The sequence below is a fragment of the Chaetodon trifascialis genome, chromosome 11, assembly GCF_039877785.1.
Source record: "Chaetodon trifascialis isolate fChaTrf1 chromosome 11, fChaTrf1.hap1, whole genome shotgun sequence".
Lineage (NCBI taxonomy): Eukaryota > Metazoa > Chordata > Actinopteri > Chaetodontiformes > Chaetodontidae > Chaetodon > Chaetodon trifascialis.
Genome location: NC_092066.1, coordinates 12,523,776 through 12,547,677, shown reverse-complemented (window position 1 = coordinate 12,547,677; position 23,902 = coordinate 12,523,776). Strand labels below are relative to the sequence as shown.

Below are 23,902 nucleotides of genomic sequence, written 5' to 3'. Positions count from 1 at the left end.
AAATGGGGTGTTTTGTTAAAAATCTATCTCCTGATTTCCATCAGTGTGCAGTGGAGGATGCGGGTCATCGTGACAACACTAATGAAAGCAAAGCAGCTGTTCAAACAGGTCGTGTTGCAGTTTGATCTCATTTGAGGTTTTGCGTTTCATGGTTTTTATTTTTATGAACACAGTATATATTTTATTGATCTTTCAGCACAGTAGGACAGGCACATCCTTAACTCTGCATTATTCACTATATTGACAGAGCTGACCACAGCATCGATGCGAGTGCAGCGTGTCTTGTGATTGGTAGAAGTGAGCTCAGGCTTTGGTGTTGGATGAAAAAAAAGGTGACAGGTGCTCTTCTGCAGGTCTACCACCTGCAGCGAAGAGCGTATACGTGTTCCGGGGTTTAGTTTGGGCTGTTTCAGCAGCTTCGGTTTTTGTGTTTTTAAAAGTCGCCGTGACCCGGCTTAAACCTCTGTCGATTTCTGACCTGAGTGGGTCAGCTTGTGCTTTTGTGAAGTGGAATCTATAGAACTACAGCTGCTGACTGATGTGTTAGTGAACAGTGCTGAGTGTGTTAACCTGTGACAGAAGCATAAAAAAAAAAGGGTCGCTTGATTGATTGGTTGAACATGCGCTCGCTCAGTAGTCCCTCCTCATACACGTTTCTCTTATTTGAGCGGGTTATTAGCGTTTCTGGCGTGTGCTGCTGATGCCACAGGGCTGTCTGCATAGCATAGTAGCATTCTGCATTACAGAGAGCAGCGTTGTCTTTATTTTTTAAGATCAAGCTTCTGCTTTTAGGGCAGAAAACGCTGCTTTCATTCCCAATGGATGACTCGATATGCTTTTCATGTAAACGACGTCTAGCACTCGCACACTGGTGTTTGCATTAATGCATTAAGTCCTCAGTACTATATGCTTTTTTTAGCTAGAGGCAAGAATGACACATCCTCATCAAAACACACACTCCCCCGCTTACAGTCCCACTCCAGTCAGACACACAGACACACATTTCAGCGCTGATTGACAGCAGGAGCTCCAACTGACCCAGTATTCTGCTACAGTGAGACGATTCCACAGGCCTGTGATTAATGACTAGGCTTTATCCACTAGTGGTGTGGTAGGCCTGCCAGCCAGGCCACTTAGACTGCCTGGACCACTACCTCTGCTGTAAACACTCTCTCTCTCTTTGCCTCTGTGTTTCTCTGTGTCGCTCTATATTCTGCCTACAGGCAATGCATTGTCATATTCATTGCTACAGCTCTAAACCTTTGTCCTAAGTTGACTCCCTCCAACACACACACATGCATTCGTACAGCATCGCCATGAACTCATGCCGTCATGATGCTGCAGCTTCTCATAGCAAACTATATTAAACTGTTATTTGCATCATTTGTGCGTTAGGACCGGCTCCGTAGTGCTGTGTGAGGCATCGTGCATAAAGATGGGCTCTGTTTTGTTTATGTAAGATTTCTGGCACAGATTTGTTTTTCTTTTTTGAATCCATAACAAACCGTCATCTGTCTGGTACACGGTGTAGTTTGAAAAGCAGATGTTAACAAAGATATTTGACCGAGACATATCTCTGTAGCAGTGTGTGAATTGGAGCTGGGCTCGCTAATGGACAGTGATCCCTCACACTGTTTTTCTCTCCTGACAGCTAGGGGCAGACTAAGCATCAGTAGTCTTTTGAGCACCAGGCTTCGGAAAAACAGTAAACCTCGCAGGGATTTCCGTAGTTGTGACAGCGTCCGAACACACTGCACACGCAGTGAAACAAAGCCGATTTGACTTAGTGTGCCTTGATGGGAAGCTCCCTGATAAATGCAGGGAGAGACTTTATTTCCTGCCGGAGCAAATCTCTCAAGTGTTACAATATTAATGGGCCCTCAAAGCCTATCAAGCATTTAGATGGCATCGGTCCACCTGCCAGATTCTACGACGCAACTTTGGGGCCACTTCTGACTCGTGTTTTGATGAAGTGTATACAAACCTGGAATATTTCCACTGTGTGCAAACACAGTTGGTTAATTGATTCATCGTTTAACTTAATGATGAAGTAAAAACACTCGTTTCCAGCTTCTGAAATGTGAGGATTTGTGGCTTTTCTCTAGCTAGTGTCATTACAACCAGAATATCTTTGATTGTTGGAGAAGAGCAACAGGAAGTGGTGGCCATATTTTCATGCCTCCCCGAGGAGACAGCTGTGGCCTGATGCATCATGTTGTCGGGTTTTTGTGCACGTCCCATTCTTCAAATTTAGCGTAAATGTTCACTTGGATTCGAAGATGAAGTGATTAGACTTTGGTGGTCAAAGGTCAAACATCAAGGTCACCCGGACCTCAAAAAAACATGTTATTGACCATAACTCTGGTTCTGCTGCTATTGAGCTTCAGGTGATTGTCATTGCACCATGTGATGAAGCTCACATCAGTCCTCTGTCCTCCTCTGTAAAATCAGTTTGAAGACACTCACTGGAATTTATTCTCATACATGTCAATATATTGAAAACTTCCATTTCACCTTAAAATTACACTTATTAAACTCCTTCAAAGTCTGACAGACATGGATGTAAACTGCAGCTTCTATAACATATGAGCATGCGGCGGTTCTATTTTCTGACAGTCTGAAAGTAGAGCTGAAGTGATTAGCCAATTAATCTATAAGGTGATCAAAAGCAAATTAACCTGCAACTATTTTAATAAACCATTAATCATTTTTCAGGAAACAGTTGCTGGTTGCAGCAGCTCAAACATGAGGATTTGATACTTTGTCATTTATTATGAGTAAATTTAATATGTATTTATATGGGACTTTTACAGCAACTTGATTAAAGAGAAAATATTGTGAGATTGTTTACAAAGCAGTAAACATTTTCAGATGAACTTTCAGTCCTGGAATGTCATTCTGCAAGACCCACCACACTGACGGGGTTCTGGTATTTTTAGCCTTTCCATGGTTTGTCATGGGACAACAAAAGTGCCCTTTGTAGTTTTATGGGAGTGTGATCTGAACTTGTGGAAGGCTGCAGGGCTTCTGCAGTATGACAGCCATGAGGGAAGCTAAAGAGTGTGCCAGTTGTCTCACCAGAGATTACTCTTTAAAATAAGCGGGGCAAAGCCAAAAGCATCGTGGTACAGGAATATCACTGCTCAACCAACCAACTCCCGAGCAGCTGAGAAGAACGCAAGATTAACATTTATCACAGCTGACATTACCTGTCAATTCATATTGTTCAGGTGGAAGGATATTTACTTACATCTACTTATAGGTAGATGCTCAGTTTGGATCATATCTATATATAGAAAAGACAATAGGATCATATCTATTTACAGATGAGGCATTGGCATATGGCTAACATTATTATCATGCCATTCAAAGCACTCAGTGACCACTTGTGCTTTATGGAGAGGAGCGTTGTCATCATGGAAGATATTGCTCCCGGTGGAGACGCAATGTATCATGGGATAATCTAAGTAACCACTCAGAATCTTTTTTAATAGTAGAGTACAGGCTGAACCATGTGACTCTGAATGAACCAGCAGCATCTTGAGTGTTTCTGTCCTCTGAATTTCATCCCCTGCAGGGTGGGTGTAATTTGGTTCTTCCACAGAGGCAAACTGCGAGCTGGGTTTGCGATCTAGCGATGTTGTGTAAAATGCGTGTTCACATGTTGTCGAGTGAAGCCGAGCACAGCGAAGCAGAACCGGCAGCGCTATTGTCTATGAGCGGCCATATGGTGGGTGTCCTTGCATGGTAGCTTAAGGGAGCCTTTCTCCCTGAGATGAAGCAATTTTGTTCAGAAATGAACCTCCTCTCTCAGCCCTCCGTGTTCATCAGACCCTGCCCCATCGCCCACCTCTGAGATCACACAGTGTATCACTGGTCCCCGAAGACAGCCAGGAGCAGGAGCATCAACCCGGACATCCCAGGTAGACCTAAACATTCCCTGTCACGCCGTCTCCCCCTTGTCAAAAAGCCCACCCCTACTTGTCTAGCCCTGCTCGATGCCTCCAGATGTGGCTTAATTTACTGCGACTCTGCTAATTGCTGTAATTAAGGATTAATTACTGTTAATTACCTTCGCATAAACTCATCACCAGTCAAAGAGCGGAGCCTTATGAAATGTGCCATGCACAGGAACACACACACCACGGGGACTTGAGGAGGATTGTGTTACCGGACCTCTTGTTTCATGACTTGTCCTGGAGCGTAGGGAGCACTTGTAGGGCAACAGTTCGGGCAGGAGGCTAACTGTCATGGACCATCTCCTCCTGGCTCTGAGTGCTTCACACGTCACCTCCTCACCAACTGTTGCCCGGGACAGTATCCCTACGCTGGCTGTCATTTGATTAGAGGCTGGCATTTATTTGGTGAAGAGTAGATGGCAAATTTGATTCATTGAAGAAATTGTGTAAGATTGTCTGCAGATGTTTCTGACAGTGTTAAGTGTGTTTATAGCCTATAAACAAAATACAACTTATACAAACCTCGTCAGCTTTGAACCAGGTATCAAACTGTTGAATCTGGTTCAGAAAGCTGCCAAGAGCTGAAAATTTCCATGAAATGTTTGTTCAGATTCTGCACCTTCTTCACTTATTCTTTCGTCAAATATCACCCGATCCAAATCATAGCTTTCTTAAATTTATACCATATTTTTTGAAACAGTACACCAGTTGTGGTGACCGAAAAACATGTTTATGTTCCTCAAGATATTGAAAGATTTGGTGGCTGTAGAAGTTCATGTGAGGTTTTGCCTTGTCATGGTGGAAGACAACAGTGTCTACAGCTGCTCTGAAGGGCCACACTTAAAGATGGAGTGAAAAGATGACCTTCATACACACGATAAGGGACAGAAATAGTAGTGTAAAGGAGGGCTTAAGTTCACATACACACACCCGGCCAATGGCTGCATGAAGTCTGTGTGTGTGACTGCCAAATTGTCGTTTCGGAAAGGATTGTTGGATGCAGGCCTCCAATTCTGATGTCAGAAAGGTGTGGAGGGAGTTTCCAGAGCTTTTTGACCAAAGGAAAAGCAGTGCTGTAGAAGGCAAGGCCAGTTTATTTGTATGTAGCATAGCATGTAGCGTACTAGCCCTCTAAGACAATCACCATGTAGCTGCGCAGGTCCTGTTTGTCCATGCCCTCTAGGACAACACATAAAAGCGTTTGTGACAACTTGGTTAGATTGATGGTTACTAAAACCCAGAGGTCTGCTAAGGTTAGTGGGGTAGTTGTTGTCATGGTGGCAATAATAAACATGTGGATAAGGTTAGGGTATGGTCGTGGTCGTGCTTAGAAAAAGCTTGTGGCTGGAAACAGGAAACAAACAGCAGTCCTCCTTTGCTCTCGTCATAATTTCTGCTGCCATGCGAGGGCTTTGCCGTTTGAATGTAAACATCCCTTTTGGCGCACTCGTTGACACACACGATGCATTCTTCTTGGGAGGACAATCTGGAGTTGAACCGTCCCAGGTTTGAATCGTGGGGAGCTTCATTGCGTGTCATCCCACCTCTTCCTCCGCTCATTTTCTGTCACCCGTCTTCTGTGAAATAAAGGCAAAAAACACTTACAAAAAGACTTGACATATCCAAAGGTTAGTGTGACCTGTCATCTGTGTACTTCGTGTTTCCGGTTGCACCGTCCTCTCTCCATAGAGATGTCTTTGTCTCTCTGCGAGCAGGCCGACTGTGCAGCCCGCTGCTCCACAAGCTCGTGACTTCTCCTCAGCTCCTCAGCCACTCGAGTTTCCAGTGCAGCCTGGAGCTGTTAAAACTGCACGGGCTGAGCATGAGTTTGATTCAATCAAGAAGATATATATTTTAAGACACCTTAAGAAAGACTGACAGCCAGGGGGCTAATGTATTGCCTATTTTGAATAATGAATTATTTTAATGAAGGCTTTTAAATGGGAGTGCTCTGTGTTGGTGGCAGGGCGGTGTTCTGAATGGTCTTCTCCTCTGGCGCTGGCTGCCTCATTATCAGGACAGCCCCTCAGGCCTCAAACTGGCCTGCTTAAGCCTCAGATGATGACGATAATTACCGTTATTAGGAGTAGCTGCAGGGGGAACTTGTTCTGAAAAACACCAAGCTGAGTTCTTGCCTCGCTTGCTGCCGCCGCCGCTGCCGCATGAGAAAGTACCGATCGCCAGTGGAGAAAGCCAGAGAGCAAGAGAGACAGAGGGAGAGGAGGGAGAAAAAAAAAGGAGGGGATGAGGGGAGCGGCCACCAAATCCGCCTAATGTGACGCCTGTCAGCTCGTCTCCCACCAGCTGTCACCTCCCAAATGCACTGGGGTTCATTTTTTTAATTGACACCTCGCTTTCCTATTCCATTTCTATTTTTCGCCTTTCATTTTCCCTCCATCACTCTCTTCCCTCCTTGCCCGAACCGTCCACATCTCCTTGTCTGTGCCTGTCCCTCCAGTATTTCTTTGGTGTTTTTCCTTGTCCTTGGTATCCCCCATCCCCCCATCCAGTGTCAGATACAACACCCCGGCTCTGCCCCCTCTCTGCACATGATACTCGAGATAGCTGATAAAACACAAAGCTGTTTTAGAGGTACTTTATGACTATGCCCTTGTGTACTGGAGGCTGTACAGCTTCCCATTATCTGGTGATGGAGAGAACATTTTGGGCCTGAGAAAGTTTCCCATGAGTTCATGGAAAGACCACAAATCTAGCTTTCAGCTAACAGAACACAAGACTATTTAAGCAACACGATATTTAGGAATTGTTTTCAATTGTGGCGCAGACTTAAACTACAATTAGTGATTTCAGAATGATTGTGTGTTTCTTTATTACAGCCCACATCCAGTTCAGTAGAAATGACCACATATACATTAAATTGGATGTAATGGAACCTAATATTCATTAAGTGTTCGCAGTAATGACAATAACATTGCTTAGCACTGTGGTTTACCTCTACTGTGTGTGGCAGGAAGAGAAATATGGCACAATGCAGCATTTTATGGTGATTGCTTCATTGGTAGTGCTGGGTTTTGAACATTCACATTTTTCTGGTACCAACTTAAGTTTTTCCTTAGCACTTAATATGGAGAACTGTCATCGTATGATTCATGCTCTACTGTAAGGCTGAAATGGTTAGTTAATTAATTGACATTACCAAGTTCGAGCTTCTATTTTGCTACTTCTCTTGGACAAAACAAACAATTTAAAGACCTTCGGGTAAAGGTGATGGACATTTTCCACCATTTTCTGACATTTTTTCTACCAAATGACTGATTGATTTTCTTTGAACAGGCAGTTTTTGGTTTAAACCTGAAGTTAAAAATGCTTGGTTACTGAAACATGGTGTGCAGGAGGAGAATTGTGCAATGTGTTTTAATTCTGATGGACCTGAAGGTCACACCAGTCTTCGTCTCACCGTGTGTGCGCTCTCAAAGTGAGAAATTGTTCAATCTTAATTTTGACGCCTTTTTGTTGAGGTAAAGCTTTTGTGTGGCTGCTTGTGTTTGGACAACATTCTTGAAGAGGACTGCTGCACATGTGAATATAGTTGTGTAAAACCTTTTGTGGCTTCAGAGGCAACATGTCAGATACATAGCATGACATGTGGGCCTTCAGGAGCTGAGCCATCAGGAGGAGGATGGGATGGTGGCGGCGTGGCAGCAAGGCGAGAGGACAGACTGCTGTTTGAAACTGGGTATTAAGAGCCAAAATATCTTTTTCTAACTGTAATCAAGTGTTTTTTATGCCTACACCAGACCTTAACCCTTGACAATATGAAATTGAAATTTGCAGAAAAAGCCAAGTTTTATTCTGCTGGTTGGGTTGAAAACATGTGAAGGTTTGTAGTTAGAAAGGTGTGACCTGACCAGACCTCTGAAGCACACTCCTATCTCTGCTTGAGGCTAGCTGCTCAAAGCTACATTAGCCGCTACTAACATAACGCACCCAAATCTCTTGACCAAACTATGGGCAGTCACATTGCATTATGGGTAATGTAGGTGCCCATGAAGGAGAATAATTAAAGATAAGTGTCGGACAGTGTCGTAGGAGTGCAGTGCTAAGTTGGTGGTGCGCTCACTGGTGCACAGCATCCCGTTATCTGGTGCTGGAAAGAACATTTTGGGCCTGAGAAAGTGTCCCAGATTAAGTTCAAACAAAGTTTAGGACATTTTAAACTTCCAGTGTGGGACTTTTGTCTTCCCCCGTTTGGCAGAGTAATTATACAAACACTGTCGAGGTGCTTATGGCACCTCAGGCTCCACCATACTATTAGTTGCTCTGCCTGCTCCGTCGCTACAGTCTACAGTCATTGCTGGTTGATGTTACATCACACCGGTGCTCCGGTGCGGGAACGCCGCCACAGACACCAGATCTAAAGACTCTGGTCTACTGCAAAATACAGAGAGATTTATGTGGCGGTGATAAGCTTAATCAGCATTGTGTGAACTTGTTGTATTGAATGTAACATTTATATGGAAAAGTCCCGCGCTCCAGCTTTAAGGCCATTTAAATAACACAATATTTAAAATACAGCAATTGTTTTCATGGCATAGGCTATATTGTGAGGTATGATTAGTAATTCCACAGTGATTGTCCTTTCTTTATCAAAGCCAAGATTCAGCGTAGTAGAAATGACCACATGTACAGTAAATTGGATGTAATGTAACATAATATTCATTTAGTGTTCCCAGTTATCATAATTGCATTGCTCCGCACTGTAGTTTACCTCTGGTGTGCGGGTCAGTATGAAAATATGTAACAGTGCTGCGTCTTATGAAGACTGCTTTATTGGGCTTGTATCAAATGCAGATGAGAGCAGGATGCTGAACTCCTTCAAGGAGCGGGGAGGGGAGGGTTTGTATTAGTGATACTTGTCATGTCGGCTGTAAATCACGCTGCTTTTTTCAGGTTCCTAGGTTGTTGTTGTTTTGTCTCAGAATGCTGTGTGGCAGGGATGAATGGTGGTGATGTTACATTATCATGTGGCTGTCGCTTTCACTTCTGCTGACTGGTCTGTGACAGGCCCACACACACACACACACACACACACACACACACACACACACACACACACACACACACACACACACACACACACACGGTTGTGTCAGGAGCAGGCCTGATTTATTAACTGCTGAAACCCTAGATGACGTGTGCCCACACAATCAATAGAGAGCACAGCCACTGCCTGGCCCTCTCTGGGGTCATGTGATGTGGACAAGAGCTAGGCAAGGAAGGACGCACACACACACACACACACACACACGCAGGCACGCACGCACACACACACACACACACACACACACACACACACACATATATACGCTACAGTGCTGCGGAGTGTATTGCATTACTGTATTGATGGGAAATGGATCCAGTCCAGTGTTGGCTGCTAGCTGCCAGTCAGAGGCAAGAAGGGTGAACTTTCATCATGGCTGTCAGGGACATCACTGCTGCCTTGTTTGACCGTAAATCTTCCTAATTGTGACAGAATACTTCAACATCATTAATTAAACATGTTTTCATTTAAAAGCACTCGCAGGGCGCCAGGCTGGGTGCTCAGGGTAGTCTGCCAATATGCATAGCTGTGTATTTTTCTTGTGTGTGTGTGCCTATTTGAGTGCTTACGCTCATGCACAAAGTGTATGTTTGCATTGTGTGTGTGTGCATGCACCTTGATTCTCCCTGTATGAGTGGGTGGCTTAATCGTCATGTTTATTTACACTCCTGTTGTCTGCAAACAGCAGGCAGTGTGGCGATGGGTATGAGCCAGCTCTTAAGGAAGTAAAACAGCAGAAATTAATTTTGTCAATAAGCAAAACAAAGGCTTATTCTTAGAATCCCATTCATTATTCAGGAAGTGGCTGGAGAATTGTTTATGATGCATATTCATTTTTTATGCGTTGCCTTTTTGGGTTTAGTGCCCCACATCTCAGGGAAGAATTATACAAGAGCGTGCACAAAGGGGAGGAGAGAAGAAGGAGGGAGGGAGGGGGGGAGGAAGGGAGGGAGGAAGCGACAGAGAGGGGAATTGTGTCCTCTCATTGTTCAATTAAGTCTGTCGGTAATGATCAAGATTAGATGATGGCCATCTTCCTTTTATAGATACTAATCTGTGACTATCTGTGGAATAAGGGAATCGCAGCAGTATGGCCGCCATGCCTTTGTTGCTACAGTAGACTACAAACTGTGTATAAAAGGTTTTTGGTGCTGGGGGCATGTGATGTATTGTAATAGAGGGCACTTCCCTCTGTCAGGTGATTATGTTAATGTATAGTCCATGGTTGCAGAGTTCACAACGAGCACTCTGACTGGCATTGAGGGCTAATCGATTTCATTGCTATTACTGAACAGAAATAAATAAAGCTGATGGCTGTGGTTAGGGTGATTATGCCACAGCACAGTGAATTGTTTGATTTTCCTTATTAATTGTATTTATTTAATCCATTTCATGCTTTTAGTTGTGCACTCGGGGACTTGGAGGGAATGAATAAATCACTCTTAGGCTCATTAGATTCCCCCTCTGGTTGGGATGTGCCACTATTTTGTCAGAGTGAAATTGGCGAGTGTTATAATTTCCCGCTGGTGTGATTCACATGAAAAATATCCATGTATCCATCCACCAGCACATGTGTACATGCGCCCACCCACCCACATACACACACACACACACACACACATACACACACACACACACACACACATATGCGTCTGCTCCCAATCTGAACTCCTGACCTTTTCCAGCCGTCTGATAGCCATTGACATTTGCCTCTTGAGCTGAGCTTGCTCACGTGTTGGAGCTGATGGGAATGGATGATGTTATTGCTGGAGGAGAAAAAGAGAGAGAAGGAAACAGGAGAGCGAGGGGGGGTTGAAAAGAGGAGGACTAGGGTAGACAAGCTCCCCATGCGGCCCCGGGAATCCATCTGGACCCCCCTGCTCACCAGCAAAGGTCACAGGGCGACTCAACCTTACATCCTCATTACAAAAGAGCCGTCGCTGTGAGCGGAGACTGTTGGCTACAATATGGCTTTACTGCTCCGTCACACAACCTGTCATTTACCCTCACTGTCTACAGTCATCATGGAAGAGACATGCAGGGTGTAGTATTAGATCGCCCTCCTGAAACATTTTGATAGATGCGTGGGTTAAAGTGTGTATGAAAAACCGTGTGGCAGTGCAAGCTTTGTCTTTGTCCTTGAAGACAGTGGATGGAAGGAAGGGCTGCACCTGGTCGCCTGTTTTCAGCACCTCTGAGGGAAGCAGGACGCTCTGCTGCTTTACCGAGGGAGCCTTCTGGTGGCTGAAAGAGGCAGGGCAGTACAAGTGATTTTTAAATGAAAATTCATGGAGAAACACCTGTGTGTTTCACGCTCTAAAAAAGCATTATTCGCACGGTCAGCAGGTTTCTCGAATGTGCTCTCAGAATATCTGGCCGTGCGCAAGACCGCATTTGTTTATGTGGACGTGAGGCGGATTTTTGTGTTGTTTGTCTCAGCAGGCCTGTCTTTGTTGTGCTTCCACTTGAGTCTCCACACCATGGGAGCTGAGTGTCAGTTGAGAGCTGTAGGTGTGTGAATGTGTGCAGGTTCAGACCCCCAAACAAGCATGTAGACAGACCTCAGTGTCAGCTGTGAAAGCAGCCTTCACCCTTCGCTCTGTGAATGCAGTCCTGCTGTTCCAGGTGTGGTGCTGTTGCTGATTAATCTCAGTGATCTCAAATCAAGTGATCATTGAACCTTTTACCTTTATTTTTTTTATTAATTTGTGTTGTTTGTTTTCCTGTTTAAATGGCGTCTGACAAGATAATAAAGCCACCGGCCAGAAACTAAACATAGTCTGAGCATAAGGAGAGCAATGAAAGATGAACTCTGGTGGAAGGCTGTGTTAATTTTTTTTTTACATGAAATGATAGCCAGAATCGATAAAATTATAGTTTTATGGTCCTGCCTAGCTGCCAGCCACTGTGAGGCTGCAGGTTTTTATGGCTCAGACTTGAACTATTAAAACGACGGCCATATTTCAGGGAGTTCACTTGGGAGGCTGGAGCGGGAGAAATAGTTAAGACTTAGTCGTAGTTAAATTCTTGCTTTTCGGTCATTTTGAACATCCGTGTGAATGGGAGTGTCTGCCGCTGCTTTCACGTCATTTTCTTCTGCTGTCCTCAGTGCTCAGTATCCGTGGCGCCCAGGAGGAGGAGCCTCCAGATCCTCAGCTGATGCGACTGGACAACATGCTGCTGGCGGAGGGCGTGGCCGGGCCAGAGAAAGGCGGTGGGTCAGCAGCCGCCGCAGCCGCCGCCGCAGCCACCGGTGGCATCGGCGCCGACAACTCAGCAGAACACTCCGATTACCGGGCCAAGCTGACTCAGATCCGACAAATTTACCACACGGAGCTGGAGAAGTATGAGCAGGTGGGCAGGACGATTGTTGCTTACCTCAGTTATTCATCTTAGTTCCTCTCCTTTAAGTATTTTATCAGTAAATACAAAAGTTCATCAGTAGGATTCCAATATATCACAGTTTGAACATGGATTCACTAATTACAGGATTATCTGATCTGCCCTGCTAATGTGTCCATGTTCTGACCCTGACCTCTGACCTGTGCCTGCAAAGCGAAGCAAGCGAAAGGAGATTTTTCTGTTGTAGGATGACAAAAATAAGATGAAGAAAAGCAGGAAAATTAAGAGGGATTCTATATATATTAAGTTTACAGGTTCTCCCTCAAGTTCCTGTGTGTACTTATATGGTGAAAAAACATCTCGCTGAGGTGAACTGGAGACTTTGAATAGCTTAAGAGTGCATATTATCCTTCAGCACCATTACTGCTTGGCATTGTATCCAAGGCTTTTTTCTTGCCCTTTGTCCAATGCATGTTGGATAAGGCCTCGTCTTTGAGCCTTAAGAGGAATAAGTTGGTATAAATTATGGATTTTTTATTTTTTTTAACTACGTATAACACTCTTGAAATCAGCTCTCACAGGCCAATTCATGACAAGCCAAGCTTTCAGAGATGTTATCTTCGACAGGCAAGCAGCCATTATATCAGTCACACACCGGCTCTTTTCCAAAGACTGTAACATCTTGTCATTCCCTCGGAAAGTCAAAGCGTTCTGGGTTTGTCATCTTCTCCGAGGAAGGCTAGTCATCGCGAACTGTCACAGTCAATACACACCTGAGCATTTTTGTGTCACCACTCTACGTACACCTTGGCGTGCGTATGAGTGAGTAGTGTCTGGCGTGTGTGTGCAAGCAGAACGGCGGCTCGGTGCATCACTTTGACTGACGTAACCCTGGTGTTGACAAGCAGCAGACACCTTGACTCTGAATGCAGTCATATCCAGTGACTGATTCAGACAGAGGGAGAACGAGGTAGACTGAAAGATGGAGTGAAAAGAGAGAGAGAGACAGTTTAAACCTCTTGAACGTTAACGGGACTGAAAGCCTGCTGTCATTTTAGATTTCTCTTCACTTGTCACATTTTCTCTTCCATTGAAGAGAAGCCTTTTTAATATTCAGAGAGCACCGCAAGTCGCGCTGCCTCCACTGTACGACTCCACCGCCACATTTGTTTTGCCGTGAAACATTGCACTGTCTGCTGCTTTAATTTAGACTGCTCTTATTACCTCTAACGCTGCTGCCGTTACACACTGCCTCTACGAGGCCAAGGCCTACCGGAGAAAGTACGGCCTCTCCAAAATCCAATTTCATTCTTTTTGTTCCGTCTGAAGCTACCGAGCCTCTGCAATGGTTATTCTTTTTATGAATCCTGTCTGTCTGTGCATCCAGGCGTGCAATGAGTTCACCACCCATGTGATGAACCTGCTGAGGGAGCAGTCTCGAACACGACCCATCTCGCCCAAAGAGATCGAGCGCATGGTTGGCATCATCCACCGCAAGTTCAGCTCCATCCAGATGCAGCTGAAACAGAGCACCTGCGAGGCCGTCATGATCCTGCGCTCGCGCTTTCTCGATGCCAGGTCTGTGTGTGCGTCCATGTGGGCGACAGAAACTAGGAAAAATGTACCTTTAATGTTTCAGCGCTGTCGGTGTCAGAGAAGAATTCATGTATTTGTTGACCGTGTATTTCTTATAAATTTCAATTCTGTCTGTCTCCTTTCTGCTGTCTGTCCAGACGAAAGAGGAGGAACTTCAACAAACAGGCGACAGAGATCCTAAACGAGTACTTTTACTCCCATCTCAGTAACCCCTATCCCAGCGAGGAGGCCAAAGAAGAGCTGGCCAAGAAGTGCAGCATCACAGTGTCACAGGTACCCAGAAGGAGCAAAGCTGTCAGCACTATAGGAATAATATTTCCTCATCGGTCTGATCCATGACAATCAAAAATACTCAGTCTAGCATCCCAAAAACCAATAACAACCAGGTGTAGTCCATGTGGAAACCAATTATGTCATAGCACCCGCAAAGGCTGGTGCTAAAAGATGGTGTGCTAACTGGTGCAGGAAGCATAATCCAGGCTTTGGTGTTGAGTATTAATGTTCATCGTCTGACTTTCATTGGTTTGTTTGCACAGATCTGTGACATCTTAAAATCGTTGTAACTCTTATCCTTGCTGCTTTGACAGGTATCAAACTGGTTTGGGAACAAGAGAATCCGATACAAGAAAAACATCGGCAAGTTCCAAGAAGAGGCCAACATGTATGCGGCGAGGACCGCAGTCAATGCAACCAGCGTGTCTGCTCACGGCAGCCAGGCGAACTCCCCATCCACTCCCAATTCAGCAGGTGAGCTCAATCTCCAGCCGATCACAGACCACTGGGTTAAAGTGAACGAAGCTCTATGGATAGAAGATTCTTTTTATACCAGAGGAGACACAGACAGATGCACAAGACAGAGCACAATAATGTTCTCATACCCGAGCCCCGACTCAAGAATTCAGTCTCTGGTGCTGTTTGATTTAGACTAACAGGACACCCTTCTTCTTCTTAACTAACCCAGTAATATGGAGTTGCCGTCTTGCTCTTCTTGCTCCATTTTTTCTTCTTCTTCTCTGCCTTTTTGCCGTCCGTCTCTCCCACTCGTTGTCTTTCTCTCTCTCTGTCTCTGTTATTGACCTCTTGGTCTCGTGGACGTTAATTTTTCCTGCCTCTTGTCCGGTTGACCTTGTGCATGCCATTAAGCTGCTCAGAGGGCAAGCGGAGTCTTTTGTCATATAGAGACTTCGCAACTGTATTGGATTAGGACCGGGTGTTGAAATCAAGTTACGCGATGGTCTCTTTACATCTGGGGAGCTGGGGTCCATTAAAGGACGACGACGATTCTTTGGGTCTTCCTGCAGATCAATTATTACTTCCTTAATGAAACACTAGCAGCACGGACGTTTAACTATAATATAATCCATAAGGCTTGTTTAAACTGGACTTAAACAGTTTTATGATGATTATCTGTCTCGTGGTTCTTGTTGGCTGATTTTTCCTTTTAAATTATGCTTCACTGATGTTTTATTGTGCATGTACTGCATCTGTAGCGTGCAGGTTTGCAGAAAAAGCCTTTTTCATGATGCCAGCTGCCCTCCCAAACTAACCCACTCAGTGCACTTTTGCTTATGCATGATCATTTTAACTCCTTTTTCTGTTCCTCTCCTCTCCTCTTCCCTTCTCTCTTATCTTTGTCCTGCTCTCCTTGCTCTTTTTCTTCTCCTCTGCCTCTGTGTATTCTCAGGTTCTGCTGGCTCTTTTAACATGTCAAACTCCGGAGACTTGTTCATGAGTGTGCAGTCCCTCAATGGGGACTCGTACCAAGGGGGGCAGGTTGGGGCCAACATACAATCCCAGGTAGGCGCCTCTTCAAGCTTAGTGTCCCACATCACTTGTAACATTGTTCAACCACTGTCCAGTCTGGGAGAGCAGAGGCCCACAACAGCTTGACCTACACAGTGAAACAGAGGTTACACTTTGCCCGAAGCGTTACGTTAATGTAGAAGCCATTGTCAACCGGCAGTTGAGTAGACGACTGCAGACAGTTTTGGAAATGGTGCAACACTCATCAGCGCTCCTGACAAGAGTTCACATAGCCACTGGTGCACTGTAGCCTGACCTTGCCCCAGTGGACAGTGATGACCAACACAGTGCTTCTGAGTGTTACAACTCTCGCCATAGATTAAGGAATCACCACCCGAGGTGATATTCTCATTTGGTTTCAGTGCTTTTGGCATCATTTCTGTCTCCCTCTGTGCGCCTCCTTTTCTGTTCAGATCAGCTCTCCACACGCTTTAGGTCATTCATGAATATGCAAAATGGACAAACCTTATAGGAGGTAAAGAGGTCTTTAGGGTCACCTTTAATTAGTGAAGCTCATGTTCCTTTAAAAGGTTATATTTTCGGAATGTGTCAGAGTGGCTCTCAGGGCTTTACAATCAAAAGAAGACGAAAAAGAAAAGAGAAAGTGCAGTTTGACTGAGTGGGCCTCGTCCAGATCGGTTTCATTTGTTGTGAAATCCATACAGCGGGTGCGTTTTCATGCGTAACCTGATGGGCTGCTCTGCCAAAAGCTACACAGTAGCTTCCAGTGAATCCTAGAAGAACACAGAAATGGCCTCACTCCAAAAAAACTTTTAGAGCAAAAGATTGCATGACGCGACCTCAGTTACGCCACGTCTGTATTGGCGGCCACGTTGTGTCAACACGTTTACGATGTGAAGATTCATCGGAGCATTCGCTTTAGTCTCGTGTGGTGAAAGACGGGAATCAGCACTGTCAGTATGAGCTGCAAAGTAGTGTTTTTAATGTTGGATTGTGATGTATTATTCAGCCACAACCACAAATGCATCCATAATTAGCTATTTCTTGTACTTTTTCTTGTATTTTCGTCCTTTTGCAACGTCTGTTATCAAGCTTGTAATAGCGGCCAAATCATTCTGATTCACTGTTTGTAACCTTTTCCTGTTTATGGTACCCTTTTACTATCAGACTGACCTTTCCTTGTGCATGGCTGTCTTTGTTATCCAGAGCTTTTGTCTGACCAGGCCTTTTGTCTGTGTGTCCCCGCTGTTCCAGGTGGATACCCTTCGCCATGTTATCAGCCAGACCGGAGGATACAGTGACAGCCTCGCAGCCAGCCAGATGTACAGTCCACAGGGCATCAACGTAAGACCTGTAAACAATCTCCTTCTGTCCTTCTCGACGTTTCTCTGCTGTCTTGCTGTGCAATGACTCCACAGTTGCAGGATGTGTATATTATTGTGTAATTTTGTGTGCACGCTGGGATGCCACTTAGCAGAGTTAGCCAGGGTTGGGCTGTTGTCCAGCCAGTTGCCCCCCTGCTCCAGTCATGCCCTAGGTGGCAGGCAATGAGGCAGCTACCAGGCTGAGTAGCTGGACACGCTCCTAGTCTGTCGGAAGATATTAGCGTTAGCGAGACACCTGCAGACGACAGGAACAAGGACACAGGTGTCATCCTCCCTCCCAACACTGCTCTCACACTGGCACCATAGGACAAGTCATACCCCTTCCAAGACTGGCTTCACAAAAAAAAAAGTTCCCAGTTGCTAATTCTTAAAATAACTCTCTAACTAACCTGTCAAAGGCTGGGCCAGTTTTCCAGTTCTCCTTGCTGGGCTGGGCAGGGCGGGACAGCTAACACTGGAGGCAGTGCGTTAGCATGTAGATCCATAGCGACAGGCCGCACGGGGTTGAACAGAATCAATACGACAGTCACAGGGACAGAAAGAGAGGGGCTCTGGGCTAACAGTCCAAGCACATTGGTCAGATCATTCATCCACAGGAACAGCAGCACTGACAGCCAAGCCTGCAACACCCCTCGTGCTAAAATAAGAACGTGGATGCGTCAGGCCAGTTGCAACATACAACAGGCTCAACTGGAAAGAGGTGTTCAGTACACTGTCAGAAAGACAAAAGACCTTTAACGAAAAGTGCAAATATCCAAACTAACCTGCAAACTAAGTGTGTGTTGGCAATAAACCAAATTTATTGACTTACTGATATTATGAATCTCTAGCCACAATTTGTGCCTGTCAGGTATAACCATTACAGAGCGAAGCACAAAATAAATACCCAATGATCTTTAAAAAAAAAAAGAACAGTTTTGTAGTTTAACAAAACTGTTGTGAAGGTATTTCCAGAATCCTTAAAGACTCTTACAACCATCTGGATGAAAAAACATCCTGTTTGCTGCACCATATAAAAATGTACTATTCCAAACAAAGACAGCAGCCAGAAATTAGCCAACTTCTTGCTCAATTTGTACATCGGGAGCCAAAATGAAAAGTTTTAAAGTAGTTTTTCTAATAATAATCATAATAATAATACATTATACTTCTAATAAGGAAAGTAATAGTTATAGTGATGTATATTAATGTATCTCCCCAATGTTTTATGTTTTCTTACATAAGTTGTGAGTTCCAGGATCTACCTGGATCGGGAAATTCAGTCGCAGCTTGAGAAGTTGGTTAAAAAATTTTTTTCCGTTCGGTAGTATTTTTCCATCCAGATGCTCGACAGTCTCTTTGAGGAATCTGAAAATACTTACAGCTGCATGTGTTCTTCAGAGATGGTTGGATATGTACAGTAATTTTCAGAGAAACAGATGTTTAGCTCTGCGACGCGATTGGAAGCGGTAAACGGAGGTTAATGAATGTCAAACCAACACGTATTTACTGTAAAGGTTTCAGTGAATTGTCTGAATGTATGAATGTCGCGTATAACCAGAAGTTTAACCAATCTTCAAAAGTGTGACAGATTATTGGGATTTTAGGCTACATCACTCAGCTCTGGAAGAAATACACAGATTCAGAAAAGAATAAGAACTATTTTAGTGCATTCTGGTGATGATGATGAGTCTGTTCTAGCTCTTTTGTAATAAATACACTAAAAATACAAATTGCAGTGTTTCAGCGCAGCTTGTGAATGAAGTGTTGGTGCTCGTATTCATTTGGTCCAGATAAAGAAAAAAAAGATCTACTGACTGAATTCTCGTGGTTCACCTCTCCATCTTTATCCTTGAGCAGCAATTACACCCCTCAAATTGCTGGTGGGTGTTGCCTCTCTCAGAGGCTGGAAATGTTTTTTTTTTTTTTTTCTTTATTTTTTCCCCTCTCGCCTCTGAATAAGATGACAGACAGTCTTTACGCGAAATAACAGGGTTTGGAAATAAGAGGCTGCCAAAGCACGTTCCCAGCTCTCACTAATAGCGTGGAAATTGCAATTAATGTCCTTAATGGTCTTTAGTCAACCTTTTATCATGATTTGAGAAGCCCTCCATTTTAAAGAGCCATTTTTTTTATTGTGATAATTTATTCTTTTATCAACCATCTCAGGGCTATATTCTGAGATATATGAAAGGTCTGCACATTCTGTGTTTCAGCTCTTCTGTTTATCTCTCATTATGTCAGCGGCTCGGAGGGAAAGATGGGGGAAGTGGCACAATAATACTTTTAATGGAGAGTCTCTTAAAAAGAGTGTTTGTCAGTTTTTCGAATGTGAAATATCAGTTGGACAGACTCACTGTCACTGCTGTTGAAGTCGGGTTAATGTAGTATTTCTTTACTTTAAGGTCCAAATAATCCTGCTATCTACCTGAAAGAGGAGCCATTTTCTGATTGCTTTTAAAACAGCAATACACGCAGCAGCATGACCAGAGTGATGCAGCATGTCCTGTTTCATTTATGTTAGTTAAAGGATTAACATCGTGGTGATTTTCTATATTTATGTTTTTGTCAGCAAACAATGCATCTCTAAGTCCATTCTGCCTGTGGCAATCATCCCCAAGCCCAAATGTTCCGACTGAAGAGGTATAAATATGTCCTGGAGTTCATGCAGGTCAAATGGGGACTATTTTCATCTGTGGATGAATACACATTTGGTGTTCTTGTGAGTATTAACAGCAGCAGGACAGTGTACTGAATGAGGGATTGATTCAAAATGAACTACAGTGTGTGCAGTGTAATGAGGGGATTTTGGGCAAAAGTGTGGCTCGCTCATGTGTTTTTAATAGTTTTTGGACAACAGTGGAGCTCTGTGGCACAGAGGAATTCGAATTATCAAGCTTCAGCGATACTAGTTATTCTGATCAATTCGGTGTTTGCTTCGGTCTTTTCATGGGATTTGCTACCGATAAGAAAAATATTGAACTGTGCCAGCTTATTCCTTGAAGACACATCTGCGCCAAAACGGTATCATAATGTTTTGCATTGAAGCTAAACTATTCCCCATCTTATCTACACAGACAAATGGTGGCTGGCAAGATGCTCCGACTCCTTCGTCAGTGACATCGCCCACAGAAGGACCCGGGAGCGTTCATTCGGATACTTCCAACTGAATATATCCATCTCTGCGGCTCATCTACAAAAAACATGGACTGACCTTGCTATTCACAGTATTAAACAAAGGAATTCTCTGTCCCACAGTTTGGAGAGGTGCTGTGAAATCCTAACCAGAAAAAAAGAAATTATATTTCCTCTGCTCGTAACGTTGGACATTTGGGATACAAACAAAAAGTTTCACAATAAAAATCCAAACAATACCGCAGTCGATGGAGACTGGGGCTTTGTACAGATTTCACATTATATTCAGAGGGCTGGGGTTACTTATTCACTCATAATGTTTTCACTCATAATGATGAAATGATATGATAAAATAAATAAATCAAATCATTGGTTTTAACTGAAAATACTTCATTCTACCTCTCAGCCACTAAAAAAGTAGAAAAAATATGTCAGTGACCATTATTTGTTTTGTAAAAATGAAACTTTTGTCTTTGCAAGCAAGAGGCACATCTTCTTACTTACATTTTGTTGTCTCTCACCTATTCTATGGTACGCCATTTAGACTTAAATATTGCTCAGTTGTTTACAATGTGTGCTTGATAAAAGTATGTTCATCTTCCCCCTCTGTCTCCGACAAGTCAAAACAGAGTTCTGTCAGGAGATCTTACCTCTAAGGTAACCCTGTGAAGTATGTTATCTGTAAAACAATAAATAAATACTTGTCATCAAATCAGACAAGCTTGACATCATTCATTAAGATGGAGGATATCGACTTAAAAGCAAATTATTTTCACTCTGTTGGTTTTGGTTCTGCAGCGCATTGGTAGACAGTCACAGAGTCACACGATTCACTGACACAATGACAAAAAAAGGGATTTTGTCTTCTTCTGTTGATCTGTTGTAGAAGCCCTGAGAGGAAAATGAGAGACCAAAAAACTTGACTTAAATTATTTTATTGAGAAAAAAAAAAGGTTTTTGTGAGGATAGTCTTTCTAAGTTTCTTATCTTTGGCAAGTGAAGGTTTTGGCTGTTTGTTGTTGATTTCGGCCACATGTTCTGATAAGGAGTGAAGTGTCCCTGTTAGCATGACTAATGTTAGTATAGCTAATGCTAACTGCAGGTTAGTGCCAATTAAAGAATCACAGTAATGCTACATAACATGCTAACACACATGTGTTTAGAAAACTCACTTAGAGGAAAACATGAGCGCTTTCAGTCCTATTTAAAACATGGGGCAGTGGTGCAATTCAGCCTCTTGTGGTCGAAATGAGAATTACAACAACATAAAAATTATCCTGACAAAAAAAAAATAGTTTCCTCAGTTTCACAGTTAAAAATATAAAGAAAATTTTAGAAAAATGATCCTGGCAAAAACATTTCTTCACCTTTCACACAGAAGTGAAAATAATTTTAGATCAAACTTTTTTCCTCACTTGCCTCTCAGGGCTTCCGTAGCCTATGCTGGACAAGGAGCAATTTATTTCTTTTTCTTCTTTTTAAAAAAATTTGTTTGAATCCTTCATGATGTCTGTATTGTTTTTCACCGCCTCCACTGCAGAGGAAAAGTTTCTGATGATGCCAAAATGCTGATGTAACCAAGACAAAAGTGACAGGAAACAGCGTGCCATCGTGAAGTCAGGTAGAATATATGATGTTATCAAATATATACAACATTATGTCTCTTTCTCCTCATTTAAATCCATCATTTAGCTCTGGTGCTACAATAGAGTGAACAGTGTTGTCCCAGTGAGAGGATTACACGAGGATATATCACTTTCTGCAGAAAAGAAACTTTGTCAAGAACGCCTGTAACTGAGTTTGTTTTTCAATACATGAACCACAATCCACTTAAACAGGGAAGTCATTATGTTAATAGAGTTTTACATGCTCACACAGTGGATCCTTGCTCCTGAGTCTACAGCACAGGTCCAGAGATGCTTTAGCATGGAGCCACTGATCATCGCCATGAAAGAAGCATCCGGATGCACCTGAACTGCTGCTGCTCGGCTCCAACGAGAGCACTTTGATGTAAAGATGATGTTGCGTTCCACATTTTGAAAAACTGTGTCCTCTTCTGGGCGCTTATTTGCATAGAAATCATTTAAGTCCGTATATTATTCTGCTGGTGCTGCTTTAGTGACTGTAGAATTGACACCAAAACAAATGTAGACATTTGGATTCATGCTTGTCTCAGCACTATCAAACTGATTTTTTTTTTTTTTTTTTTTTTCAGTAACCAACATTTATGAGCATTGTAAATGTTAATCATGAAGCACTAAAGAAGGGACAAGTCATTATGTCAAATAATGTGTTTTCTGAGCAGTCTAACCTTGTTTATAGACACTTTTTATGTTGTGTGGCCTATTTGTTTTTTTGTATTTTGTTATGTTTTTTTTATGGTATGCTTAATGTAGGCTATTACTTTTTTTTTTTTTTTTTTTTTGCTTTCCTACTCTCGTGAATTAGCTCATGAACTCTCAACATGTGTTTATGTGCACCATTGTGCTTGACTTGCTTTGTTGGAAAGGGTTTTCAACGCATTAAAAAATGATATGTAATACAGCTGGATTATACATCAGCATCTTTTATTGTGGAGTTTGCGAGAGAGCGGAGACTCATGGTTTTGCTCGCCGTCACGCGAAGGCATCAGTGGCTGTTGTGATAACTGAAAGTCAACCAAGGTTAGTGACTGCCAGTAGACATCAACCCTTTTATGGCTCTGCGTGTCCCCTCCTTCTATTATGGCTCCTATCCAACATGTTAGTGTACATGCACTCAGACGGACAAAGAAATGCACAATGTACCAAAATCAAGTTTATAGGCCAGTGTCGCCAACAGAAAAGGAAAGGAGGTTTTTAGTGTTTTTGGAGTTGGAGAAGCTTTCATATTTACAGTTCCTCTCTGAAAAATGAGGCCATTTTCTACATTGTACACATTTACAAAGCAACACATGCAGCAACGCCCGACCATACATTATATTATTCATGTTAATTAAAGGATAAGTGTATATTTATGGTCAACAAATCCCATGAAAAGACCAATAAGTCTGTCTCAGTACTCAGCTTCAAGCTTATTTGTTCCTTCTGAAAATGTAAATCTATGAAAAGAGGTCACAAATATATAGCTGCACCTTTTTTCTTAAAAAGTTGGTCACAATAAGTTTTTGCAAAAATCACTCAAACAAGCCTAAATATTGCATTTGTTAGGGACTATTTTCAGCAGCGGATTGATACACATTTGGTGCTGGCAGCTGGACTTTGCAAATGGGATTGATTTAAAATTTACTCCAAGATGATGATCATTGTGATTGTTTATTGACAACAACAGAGGAATAATCTAAATCAAATGAAAGAAACATCCAATACGTTGTATTTAGGTCATCTCACACTCAATTTTTACATGTGAAAATCTGCTAGTAAAGGAGGAGAACGGTCACGTCCTTGTGAGATTCTCCCCTCTGCACTACAAACAGCACCGCTGACACTATCTGGCTGGACAGCTGCATGTCTGACAGAATTACTTTCATAGCAGCTGAATATTCATAATTGGCCAAACAACAGGGGCGAGGGTGTAAGGGAGCAGTTGGCTGTAGAGTCTGTGGACGGTCACAGGCCTTGACTGCTGAGCGAGTGTGAAATGCCAAAGCCAGACTGCTCCCCTGCGCCTGGAGGGCAGCGAAGGAGCCGGCCTGCACTCAC

General features: G+C 43.3%; 1 protein-coding gene across 2 annotated transcripts in view; it reads left to right on the top strand.

The window, feature by feature from the left end:
• The window catches only part of pbx1a (pre-B-cell leukemia homeobox 1a), a 46,779-nt gene extending 24,011 nt beyond the window's left edge, over positions 1-22,768 (top strand). The window contains exons 3-9 of one of the 2 annotated variants that reach the window (XM_070974003.1): positions 12,131-12,375; positions 13,751-13,941; positions 14,097-14,232; positions 14,547-14,706; positions 15,644-15,756; positions 16,978-17,067; positions 20,165-22,768. In XM_070974003.1, coding sequence (XP_070830104.1) covers positions 12,131-12,375; positions 13,751-13,941; positions 14,097-14,232; positions 14,547-14,706; positions 15,644-15,756; positions 16,978-17,067; positions 20,165-20,257 — 1,028 coding nt within the window. In that variant the 3' untranslated portion in view covers positions 20,258-22,768. The remainder of the gene's footprint in view (positions 1-12,130; positions 12,376-13,750; positions 13,942-14,096; positions 14,233-14,546; positions 14,707-15,643; positions 15,757-16,977; positions 17,068-20,164) is intronic. The other variant, XM_070974004.1, reaches the window with a different exon arrangement.
• The last annotated feature ends 1,134 nt before the right edge of the window (positions 22,769-23,902 follow it).